At 53.6% G+C, this 12,088-nt stretch overlaps 3 protein-coding genes across 3 annotated transcripts; all 3 read right to left on the bottom strand.

Moving 5' to 3' along the window:
- Nucleotides 1-358: 358 nt before the first annotated feature.
- On the bottom strand, nucleotides 359-2,620 carry MFIFM68171_11305 (Catalase-peroxidase; the record flags this gene model as incomplete). Its single annotated transcript, XM_071066724.1, has 1 exon — nucleotides 359-2,620. One exon carries the CDS (start codon nucleotides 2,618-2,620, stop codon nucleotides 359-361), a length of 2,262 nt encoding a protein of 753 aa, XP_070922825.1.
- A 1,252-nt stretch (nucleotides 2,621-3,872) lies between these two features.
- Nucleotides 3,873-5,440, bottom strand: MFIFM68171_11306 (Myb-related protein B; the record flags this gene model as incomplete). Its single annotated transcript, XM_071066725.1, has 4 exons — nucleotides 3,873-4,210; nucleotides 4,276-4,954; nucleotides 5,016-5,305; nucleotides 5,374-5,440. The coding sequence occupies 4 exons, from the start codon at nucleotides 5,438-5,440 to the stop codon at nucleotides 3,873-3,875; spliced, it is 1,374 nt and encodes a 457-aa protein (XP_070922826.1).
- Nucleotides 5,441-9,887: 4,447 nt separating this feature from the next.
- Nucleotides 9,888-10,586, bottom strand: MFIFM68171_11307 (Cellulose-growth-specific protein; the record flags this gene model as incomplete). The annotated part of the gene is made up of 1 exon (XM_071066726.1): nucleotides 9,888-10,586. The coding sequence occupies one exon, from the start codon at nucleotides 10,584-10,586 to the stop codon at nucleotides 9,888-9,890; it is 699 nt and encodes a 232-aa protein (XP_070922827.1).
- Nucleotides 10,587-12,088: the final 1,502 nt, after the last annotated feature.

The following is a 12,088-nucleotide window of genomic DNA, read 5'->3' on the forward strand; positions in this document are numbered from 1 at the left end:
CCCGCCGATCGAAAAGGACTACGGATCAAGATAATCGAGCTTGGCTCGTAATTCGGGATGACCTTAATGAAACGTTGCTGGTATTGAACGTTGCTGTCATTTAGCATTAGATCCAAAGCGCGTGCATGGGCTTCCATAACTCATGCTGTAGTATCGTGACGCCTTCCGACTTTAGCTTTGGAGTCGGCATGAGTAACTAGAGAAGTGATTACCTTACCTAGGTATCTGTGGGGTTTTTATGGTGATGACAAGAAGATCCCATCACAAAAAGTAGACATCTGCTCATTGGAAGCAGTCACATATTCTCGATTACTATACTGTTGGCTCGAGTTTTCCCTCCGACGGCGCGACGTCATGTTTACAGCTTCGGGCCGGACAGACCCCCGTTTGCGAGATCAAACCGATCTAGATTCATGACCTTGTCCCACGCCGCCACAAAGTCGTTGACAAACTTATCCTGCCCGGTAGCGCTGGCATAGACCTCGGAGACAGCGCGCAGCTCAGCATGCGAGCCAAATACCAGGTCGACCCTCGTGCCTGTCCACTTCTTCTGACCTGTCTTGCGGTCGGTGCCCTCGAACACCTCGGAGCTGTCATCGACCGCCTTCCACGCCATGCCCATATCCAGCAGGTTGACGAAGAAGTCATTCGTCAACTTGCCCGGCCGGGAAGTGAACACGCCGTGCGAAGCGCCGTCGTAGTTGCCCGCGCCCAGCACGCGCAACCCACCAATAAGCACCGCCATCTCGGGCACCGTCAGCGTTAGCAGATGTGCGCGGTCCACAAGGAACTGCTCCGTCGACACGCGCGAAGTGCCCTTGCCGTAGTTGCGGAACCCGTCGGCGTACGGCTCGAGGTGCGAGAACGACGTGACCTCGGTCTGCTCCTGCGACGCGTCGGCGCGGCCAGGCGTGAAGGGAACGGGAACGCCGGCGGCTTGCTCGAGGGCCGCAACGCCCGCCAGAACAATGAGGTCGGCCAGGGAGACCTTCTTGCCTCCGGCCGCGGAAGCATTGAACTTGGCTTGAACGCCTTCCAGCGCCTGCAGCACCTCGGCCAGCTGCGCTGGATTGTTGACCTTCCAGTCCTTTTGCGGGGCCAGGCGGATGCGGGCGCCGTTGGCGCCGCCACGCTTGTCGCTGCCGCGGAAGGTCGAGGCTGACGCCCAGGCGGTCGAGATGAGCTTGGCTGGGGCAACGCCGGTGCCGAGGATGTCTCGTTTCAGCGCCGCAATATCCTTGTCGTCGATAATGGCGTGGTTGACCGCCGGGATGGGGTCCTCCCAGATGAGCACCTCTGACGGGATCTCCGGACCGAGCCAGCGCGAGCGGGGTCCCATGTCGCGGTGCAGCAGCTTGAACCAGGCACGCGCAAACGCGTCGGCGAACTGGTCCGGGTTTTCAAGGAAGCGGCGCGAGATCTTCTCGTAGACGGGATCGAAGCGCAGCGAGAGGTCAGTTGTGAGCATGCGGGGCGGGTGCTTCTTGTTGGGGTCGTAGGGGTCGGGAATGAAGGCGTCGGCGTTCTTGGCCACCCACTGGTTAGCTCCGGCGGGGCTCTTGGTGAGCTCCCACTCAAACTTGAAGAGGTACTCGAAGAAGTTGTGGGTCCACTTGGTCGGTTCCTTAGTCCAGATGACCTCGAGACCGCTGGTGATGGTGTGGGGACCTTTGCCGGACCCGTACTTGTTGCTCCAGCCGAGACCCTGCTGCTCAATGGGAGCCGCCTCAGGTTCCTTGCCGACATTGGTCGAGTGGGCGGCGCCGTGAGTCTTGCCGAACGTGTGGCCGCCAGCGATGAGAGCAACCGTCTCCTCGTCGTTCATGGCCATACGACCAAACGTGGTGCGGATGTCCTTAGCAGCGGCGACGGGGTCGGGGATGCCGTCGGGGCCTTCGGGGTTGACATAGATCAAGCCCATATGCGCGGCTGCTAGGGGCGACTCCAGGTCGCGAGTGTGGATGTCTTTGTGGCCTTTTTTGGACTCGTCGCCGTCGAGGATGCCTTCACCCCTGAGGCCCTCCCGGCCCTTCGAGTAGCGGACCTCGTTGCCCAGCCACGTCGACTCGCCGCCCCAGTAGACCGACTCGTCAGCCTCCCACGTGTCTGAGCGGCCACCGGCAAACCCAAACGTCTTGAAGCCCATTGATTCGAGGGCGACGTTGCCGGTCAACAGCAGCAGGTCAGCCCAAGAGATCTTGTCGCCGTACTTCTGCTTGACGGGCCACAATAGACGGCGAGCCTTGTCCAGGCTGACGTTGTCAGGCCAGCTGTTCAGCGGGGCAAACCGCTGCTGACCTTGGCCACCCCCACCGCGGCCGTCAAAGACGCGGTAGGTACCGGCGCTGTGCCACGCCATGCGGACAAAGAGACCGCCGTAGTGACCAAAGTCGGCGGGCCACCACTCCTGCGAGTCCGTCATGACCGCCCGGAGGTCCTTCTTCAGGCCCTCGTAGTCAAGCGTCTTGAAAGCGGCGGCATAGTCGAAGTCTTTGTTGTAAGGGTTGGACGCCGGATGGTGCTGGCGGAGGATGCTGAGCCGCAGCTGGTTGGGCCACCAGTCTGGGTTCCTGGTGCCGCCACCACCGACGTTGGCATTCCGCAGAGGGCACTCACCCATGATGTCGTTGTCCAAGGTTGGTTCGCGTTATCTTCAAAGAAGCTAGTTGCAAGGGTGTTTGCTCTGGCAAGACACACAAGTGGGTTGCAGAAGAGAAGGAGGAAACCCCGAGGAAGACAGAGAAGAGGGATGGTCGAAGAAGGGGTTCAGAGGGGGCCCGTCAAAGTCAGGAACTAGACCAAACGGTACCCCGCTCCCGGGCAAGTACCGTTCGTTTGCAACAACCCCGCATTGATGAGGGGCAGAATCGCGACACCCCATCTCCCCGCCCGCCATTTGTGGTTCGACAAGCCCAACATCGAACTCCGGAAATTGACGGCTCCCCCAACGGATTTTGTGGCTGACGATACATACCCGCTGTCAAAATTGGTCAGCTCTAGTGTGTAAAATACGAGCATTGTGCGGCCGGTAGGCAGATCCGCGTGGCATCTACTGCATCGAAGCTCGGTTGCGGTCGGCCGGCAGTGTGTGTCGGTGTGTATGTATCAGACTGGTCGAGCATTGCATGGATCCGTAATCTGCTAGGCCTGATTGGGCCGCGGCTTCGAAGTGCTCGGAGCTATCGGGAATTCGGCCACTGCCGCTATCCTTGAGTTTCCCTTTCCGAGATCCCTTATGCATCGGCCGCTGGCAGTTGCATCTCCGCGCTCGCTCATTCAAGGACGCCTACAGGTGAAGGTTTTAAATGCCGTACTACGGCCGTATCGTCGGTGCCCGCCGATATCAGGGCGTTTAGTACGTAAAATGCAACGGCTCTTTTACCCGTGTGGGAACGGCGGCGTCCCGTGGATGTTGATGACTCACCTTTGTATCAGGTACTCAACGTGGAACTAGATGCATAGAAGCTCCCCATCTGTGGCAGACTAACCGTATAGTATTTCTGAGAAGATTACCTTTGGTGTAAAATCTGTTTCAAACCAACCTGTCGTCAACTATAAGCTGATACAGCGTGAATTCAGAACGTGCCCCGGCTTCCGATGAGAAGCGAGTTAATGGTAGCGCGCTATAGTAATTAGAACAAATTCTACCTTCTATAGGGAATAGGAATACTATATAACCGTCTAGCATGGTCTGTGATGGTGAATTATTTCCACAAGTCAGTTCTCCTTTGTCGCTACGTGCGATGATGGATGGGCGTTTTTTTTTTTTCCTTTTTTCTCTCCCTAACGCATTGCTCTCTCCACTACCTTTTAGTTACATGGATCAACTGTATACTGTCTATGTTCACAGTTTCTAGCTTAATATGACCAAGTTAGCCGCCCTGAGCTGCCTCCTCGTTCCACCCCAGCGGCCGGTGAGGCGCTTCTGGGAGCGCTGGCTCAATCTCGATTGCCACGGTGACCCCAATCTCTCTGAGACTTGCAACAACAGATTCCATTTGCGCCCCTGTGCAGACCATGTTAAGCGTTGCCTGGTAACTTAGATCGGCCTGGATCTGGTCTACGGGACATGAACTTCTTTTGGAGTCAACCGAGACGGCCGGAAGTACCTCGGCATCTGGCAGTTGATTGTTGTTCGACGAACGCAGTCCTGCTCGGCCAAATGGTTGGTAGGCCGGCGGGCTGGAGAGGGCTATGTCACCCACGATGCCTACATCATGTTAAGCCTAGTTAGTTGTATCTTTGGAGCCCATTGCGTAATTAACGGGAACGCACCATATGCCATATACGACAAGTTACCTTGGATTCCAGCCGCCCCGGGAACGACGCTAGAGAGCACATCGACCGGTGATCCCATCTGGGACGATGAATATGTCTCGGGAAAGAAGCCAGCACCGACCATCTGGCCCTCCGTCGCACGGAGCCAACTATCGCCCGCCAGCGGTGGTGTTATCGTCCCGTAGTGTAGGGAGCTCGCCGGCGGCGAGGGTAGACCTCCTCGGTCGCCGTACTCGGGCCAAGTTCCTGACCGTGGTGCCTCGGTATCTCTCTCATGATAATTTGCTGAATGCGGATTCATACTGCCTGGGCTGTCGATGCATTGCGCTGAGGATGAGCTGCTATCTCCGTCTCCGTAGTCATCATCATCTTCCTTATTGCCGTCTCCACCTTCATTATTGCCTTCTTTGGTATCTTCCCTGTCGTGACGTCGTGGATCTCGATTTCTTTTTTGTTTTTGCTCTGCTCCCAACATTGTGGTGAATGCCCTGTTAGCTCCGGAGGGTGACAATTCTAGATAAGCGCCACTCCCTTCATCTTTGAGCTTGTTTTGCCGTAACCGGAGCGTTGAGTATCGGTTCTTGAGCGCAAGCGTAGTCCGTTTGGGAATATGTGATGCGGCAATCCTGGTCCAGTTCGTGCCGTGGGTAAGAACCGCATGCAGAAGTTGTGCATCCTGGGACTGGTTAATAATGTACAGAAAAGAGCCCGTTTTATTTTGGTCAGGACGTCAATACCTCCTCCGGAGTCCAGTCACAGTAGTTAATGGCGGGGTCGAGAACTTGGCTCCAATGGCTCGAGCATTGGTCTGGATTCCTTGACCTTACCACTTGTGCTACCCGACTCCAACTCATCCCATGCTTCCTCACCGCTTCGATCAACCTCTCATCCTCTTCCTCGGTCCATGGACCCTTGGCGGTACCGTCCGCGAGACTGTTCCACCATCTCCTCCTACAGTCTTTGTTCGAACGGCCAGGAACCGATTTTGCAAGTTCTCGCCAGAGAAGTGGCCGTGATTGTGCAAGGGCTAGATAAATAAAGTTAGCATCGCAATCAAGATGGAGACTCGGTAGGCTTGTCGGCAACTGCTAGTACCGGTATTGACAGCTGCCCGGAGAAGCTCGTCCTCCTTTGGTGTCCAATTGCGCCTGGCGCGAGCCATGTCGTTAGAGGAAAGATCAGGTAGTTAGTCTATCGTACGTCTCGAGGTTTAGAGATTGTGGAAAAGAAAGACCGGGGGGTAATTGATGCTATGTAAAAGGGGGTTAGTTCGGAGACCGAGGGAATCTCGGTTTGTAATATGCCTAGCCTTATACGAATACCTTACCTGAATGACCCCGGCTGTGCGCAGCTGCGAGTAGATAGGCTTAGATGGGCGGTCAGGTCAGCCGGCCAACAAGGCCAGTTTCTAGAAGCTCTTGTGGCCGGATCGGACCGCCATGCATTTGGTTTTCTTGATTCATTGGCGTATGTTCATGCGCATAATACTTAGAGGCGGTCTCTTACAAATTAGGGGCAACGAGAGGCTCCAGGCAATGTCCCGTCCTTTGCCCCGGAGTACTGATGACCCTGGACCCAGCTTGTGTAACGTACAGCAGTGATACTCGCGCCAAGATGCGAGGACCAGGCTTTCAGCCCTATCCATGCATTCGGTGATTAACAAATTCACACACTACTTTGCATATCAAGTACCTAGTGTGTAAACTGGCCGCGATATGTCTCTCATTATTTTTCTTCAGGTACTACCCTCGGTGTCATGGATGCGCCACACGGCTGCGTAAGGCTGCTTCCAGCGGTTCTTCTATCACACCGGGCTTATGGCCTCCCCTGCGGCTTGGCGGGCCCGGAGTTTGAACTCTTTAACACCAAAGAATAAGGTAAGATCGAGATGAATTGGTTGTTTTAGGGCGAGGGCTATCTCATAGAAGGTCTTGTAGAGTAATCTCAAATAGCTGGATTAGGACGTATTGTCGCCGATTCAGCTAGCAAGTTCGCGTTGGAAAAACTTTTCTTTTCCGTATTCATTTACTACTAGGTTTATCAGGCACACACGCATACACACACAGAAACATATAAATTACCGTGCCTCAATTCCGCAGCCGGATACGTTTGCTGACCACCATTCATTGCACCCCCTGCCAAGTTGAACGCCGCCGTTGCTTGTTCATGTGCCCAGGTGTCACCCTTACTTTCTGCTCTTCCGGCGCCCGGGTCCCGAAGGCCGCTACCCACACTCCATGCTCTGAGCTCTGCCATGGAACGCGGATAAAGGAACATCTACCGATGAGGCTTTGTAAACCGGGCTGAGATGTCAATATTCACCAGGGCACCTTTTTCGGCGGTCAACCTCCAATTCGTAATGGTTACACCCCCTCTCGCATCCCAACGCACAATGTAGGACAAAGCTCCGCATGCTAACAATTTGTGACGGAAGCCAAGACAAAATTGACATCGTACACCGTCGTGTGTGCCCGACATGGCAATGGTTTGTTTGATGATGGTGGTGATAAGAGCGGCAAGGGTATTCCCCGCGGCAGCTCCATCTCCTTTAATATTCTGGCTGGAACTTTCCAGAAGACAGAGAATAAGCAAGCCCGTAGCAGAGTCACTATAATCATTATCCAACCTCCCAATGTGACCGATTGGCTGGAGCCGTAGCAGTAACACGTCTCGTGTACCCGCCTATTTTTACCCTTCCTGGCTAACGACGCTGTCTCATATACCTTTTTGTGTCAACATAGGGTTAGGGCTAGCTCGTAGTAACGGCTGGACTGCATCACGGTCTAGCAATTTATAATCCAATGTCAAATACGACCCGGTACATTCTCAGGCTCCTGATATGCACATGTGGGGTCTCACAGAGAATTGCATTGAACACTTGGCTGATGGTGAATCGAATAGAAAATAGGACGGTCGAATCGTTGCAAGCGGGGGAATAATTAGGACCCATCAACATCATAGTGTTGGTTCATGAGCCGCTAATAATATATGTGAAATCTAATAACGTATACTACCTGGTAGTCCTCAAGAAAACAATGTTTTCTCCAACACCAATACCCTTACGCTGATAGTACATACAAAGTTACTAACCTTCCAATAATCGTTGCAAGGTAGGAACTTTAATAATGAATACAAAACTAAAATTCTTAAGCGCAATACCGTACGCGAAGATGTATTGGTGACATTCCATCTCTTCTAAATACAGGGTATTCGGATTTGATCTATTTCCTAGCCACCGCTCAGGTCACTAAAACTCCGTTCCAGCCACAGGCCATGATCTGCAAAGGCGCCCACTCGGAATAAATTTTGAAGCGAACAGACTTTGCGAACAGGCATTCCACGCTATTGCTGCTCTTTGACTCTGCGGGCGCTCTGCTCGACGACCTGAACTCTAAGAGGGCTGGAGCTGATGAGGCAACTAATAATTGGCTGCCATACAGAACCGCCAGTGGGTGGGAGAGGAGAAGGGTTCATTTAGGAGTAATTAGAAGGTGTTCGGGACTGTAGCTTATAGGGATACGTGGAGGGTAACATAGCGACATTATGGTTTCTATATATGTGTTTACTTGATCAATTAAACCTTCTGATGGTGTTTAGAACTTTTGAGGTAACTAGCCCCCCTCCCCGGGTAGACTAGGACTTCGGAACCCACTGACTACAGCACTTCCAATATTATGAACTCGCAGGAGGGGTTGGCATGAAATGTTTTGAAGAAGCATGGCACACAGAAATACCAAATTATAAAAGAGCTATATTATATCCACAGGGTTTGGAAGTAGCAAGTATTTCGTGAAACGATGGGCCAAGGGGAGGGCTGTCCAACGAACTTAAGAAATCCTTCTGTGCTAACGGAAAGCCGAAGATAGTAGCTAAACTTGGGAGAAATGCGGAGCCTCATGACGGTCCTCAGCTCCACATCCACACCAGCCTTGCGCATCCCCCGCTATATGCGGTTGATGGCATGGAATCAGGCCATCTCCCTATTGCACGAATGGTGAACATGAGCATGCGCACTCCCCGCGGGCCCAAAGGGCCCCGTTGACGGTCCCCACCCGCCCGACGCGTCGGTTTTTCTTATCTAGCCCACTCAACAAGACGGGACGCAGTGCCCATGCCGATTCATGTAACAGCGCGAGGCGCTTGCGAGGGTCGTTCTAGCCTATCCACACGCCAAGCGCACTTTTCTCCGGTGGCGCAGTATACCGTATCACAGTCCCCGTCAAAGATGCCTTCCCAAACTTGTCCAGCCAGCTCATAAGGAGAGGCGATGGGCGACAATGATGACAGCGCAGAGCCCTGTGCAATGTTGGCCCACTTCTGAAAGGGCTTTTCATGTATATTTTGCCGGATTGTAGAACGTGAGGAAGGCATCGGGCGGTTGGACACCGATCTCGAGGCATGTCCATGAAAGTGTCATGGCCAAGTGCGCCCCAATAAACAAACCAGTGCGATCACGCGCTTCCCATCTACATGAATGTCTGAACGCGTAACAAGATTGGGATACGCAGTGCGAATCCAGACCATGGCGTCAGCGACGTCAGTAATTGGGACGTCAGTTAAGGTTGTCTCGGGGGGCAATGCGGTAATCGATGTTTGACGGAGAGATAACCGCAGCGGAGAAGCATGTCGGTCCGCTTTGTCGGATGTCGTTTTGGGAGAGCATTAAAGCATGAGCGCTGATTACTAGTATCAGTGTCAGCCGGATAGCGTAAAGGCAAGGGCAAGGAGTAATCATGTTCTCAAATATCGGATGGCCTTCGGCTTCAAGGACACTCTCGGGTAGAGGACAACATATGTCCGCTAGAAAATCTGTGCAATCTATCAAATCCTTGGACCACCCTCTTTGCAGTCGTATGGCCCTCTTGCCTGTCTCATCCCCCCTAGGGACAAAAGTTGTTTCTCAACGAGATAGCTCGACGGGAAGTAGCCAAGCTTGCTTACTCTGGCGGTCAGCGAGTGATGCCATCGAGAAATCGATACCAAGTATGTACATTGCGGAAATCACCCCGCGCCCGGGGCAACAGGAACCGGGATGAATCCTGCATAAGTGAACTCGCTCTGATTTCTTTATGGATGGTCCACCTATTATCATGTGGCTAAATGCTAATCCCAGACCGCTCCCACGGTGGCATTATGTGGGTAGATGTGACACTTAAGGTGCAATTGCTGCTCTGCAATTGCGGTTCCGCTTTTGCAACAGTAGAAATACCGTAGAAGGGACTGGTGGGCCCCGCGGGGCGGGGCAGGCGGGCGGGGATTTAGGGTTGCTATCACACTTGGCCACCGCTTCTCTTGCGTAAAAGAGTCAAAACCTCCAGGCTAGGTAGGCGGCAACGATTACTTTGGCGCGGACGGTGTGATTGTTGGGCAAGGATGACTCGCAGGTCAGGTGGATGGCAACAAATGTGTCTATCGAAGGTCTTGAGTTAAGTTGGATAAGTACTAAAGCGCTATGTGATACCACCGAACATCCCATCTCAGTCCGGCCACTGATGCTGTTTGCTAATAGGAGCTACTACCATAAACTCTTGCCGCCACCGTTTGGGCCCGTCCGTTCCTTGTTTTCCGGAGCGTCCGAACCAAAACTTCATCGACCCAGGGCGACAGAATTAATTCCCATTCCAAACGGCAGGCCCTGGCATCTTGTACGGCGCAGGGTTGCCCGTCCACTTGTTGTATGCGATGCCGGGGTCATTTGCGTTGTAGATGCCGGGAATCTTGACCAAGGGTCCAGGCGTGCCACCACCGGGGCCGTTGATCTTGAGCTGTGCGCAGGTGATGTAGAACTGGGCCCTGTTCCTGTGGCCCTCATGCAGGCCAATGTGCTCGATGCGGACAAGATACTCGCCGGGCGGTGTCTTGGGCGGGATGGTGAACTCGAGGCGGTCCTTGCCGTAGGAACACCAGTTCCGGTCGTTTGCTGCATTGCCATTGCAAAGGCCGGTCTCGTACACCTTGAACCAATCGCCCGAGCCATCGTATGAGGCGACGTCGTTGGGCGCCTTGGACATGTAGATGAAGCCGGGGCCCGGGTGCTCGATGAATTCGTTGTTGAACACCTTGAAGCCGATCTTGTCGCCCGCGTTGACTTCGTAGGTCTGGATGTTGCCGCCTGGCCTGGCACCGACGTTGCAACGCAGATCATTGCTGTTGACGATGTCGGGGAAAGCTGGGTTGTACGAGTTGCTGTTGCGGCGAACGTATGTGTACTCGCCACCGATACGCTGGCCGTTAACGATGAGGATGTTGAAGATGTAGTGCGCCTCGGCGGCGGCGGCCAAGGCCGCTACAACAAAAAGTGACTTCATGTTGATCCAGCTGGAGTGACGCGAGCGAAAAGAACGGAGCTGGGTGGTTGAGTCACAGGTAATCTTGTTACAATCTCGTCGTTGATTGCACTGCTTAAATACCTCGGGGACGGCACTAGCTCAATCAGCCCTGAGCTAGGCTGCGATGGCGCGGCGAGGCGTGAGATCTCGATAACCTTGGCGTTTGATATTGCGCTTATTACCCCAGATTCCGGCATCCCGCTGAGTGCACCCTCAGGCCGCCCCGGGAGTGGCTTCACATTTACCGAATGCGGGGTGCATCCGTTCTTAAGCGGCAAGGCAATACTGAAGTTGGAACCGAGCGAATGGGTGCTCTGCCTCTGCCCGCTTAAATAGCCTTATTTGGATTTGTCGTTAGTGTCCCGGGGTTTTCATGGGATACCTGAAGGGTCCTGTTTTGGAAGGAGTAAGTGAGATTCTCGGAACAAAAGGCAAAAGAGATTATTGGAACCGCGTAGTAGGGCGGCTCAGAATTTCCCCGATTGGAGGGAGAGGACCGTTTAATATAAGTCAGGGTGCTCCCTTCGGCCGTCTCAAGTGCCGTGACGTCAAGTCAAGCCGAGAACCTACCAGCTCGCGATTAGAGACCATAGAACCATTGCTGCTTTACGCGCTGTACGCCTTGGCTACTATAGCTTGAAGAAATTATCCACCACTCACGTTGGGCTTTGGATCACGTTTTAATGAACATGTTTGCCTGCCCCCCGAGACATCTGTTGGTTGAACAGAGAGCGGTTGGCTGACACATGCGTTTTCAACGGCTAGTTATCGTGCAATGACTGTCAGAATAACCAACCCCGAAGTCTGTGATAGGGCGGGTCCATCTGCGCGGGACTGAATATGCCGAAGAAGTGCAACTATAGCAGGGAATCCAAGCAATAAACCAACGGTTCCCTTCGGCCTGGACGAACATGGAACGGCCAGTACCACATGGTCAGCAGAATTTGTACAATTCAGGTATTCAAAAGTGACACTGGGGGGCAGCGCCTGTCTGGCATGCTCGTCAATTCAGCAACTTGTGTCACGCGAAGGCGTTGGACGTTCAAACAGTGTGCAATAGAAACCCACGCCCGGCGGCCGCCGGCGACAAGAACAAAGCAACTTAAGCCCTACATCAGAGGATCATTCGGGGCACGACTAGTAGTAGCCACAGACGCGTGGCTAGTTCTTTCCGGATGTTTCAGTCCACCTCGTGTACCGTCACTCTAACTAAGCCGCGGTGCTCGATAAATAACTACAGGCTCTTGAGATCGCCCCTTTGGAGCCGTATGCTGTCGTTGAGGCGTCTAATGGGTCATATAAACAAGGTAGTATACGTGCAACTTACAAGGCTTTCCTGACCGTGTTACGGGATCATAACCGTGTTCGTGATGATTTACCCGTCAAAGTTATAGGGCGTTTATATGATCTCTGGTATGTATTACTAGGTCGGCACAAAGGGGATGCGGCAGTTGTGATGGTGACAGGAGAAGGCGGCTCGC

The sequence above is a fragment of the Madurella fahalii genome, assembly GCF_045866475.1.
Source record: "Madurella fahalii IFM 68171 DNA, scaffold_6, whole genome shotgun sequence".
Taxonomy (NCBI): domain Eukaryota; kingdom Fungi; phylum Ascomycota; class Sordariomycetes; order Sordariales; genus Madurella; species Madurella fahalii.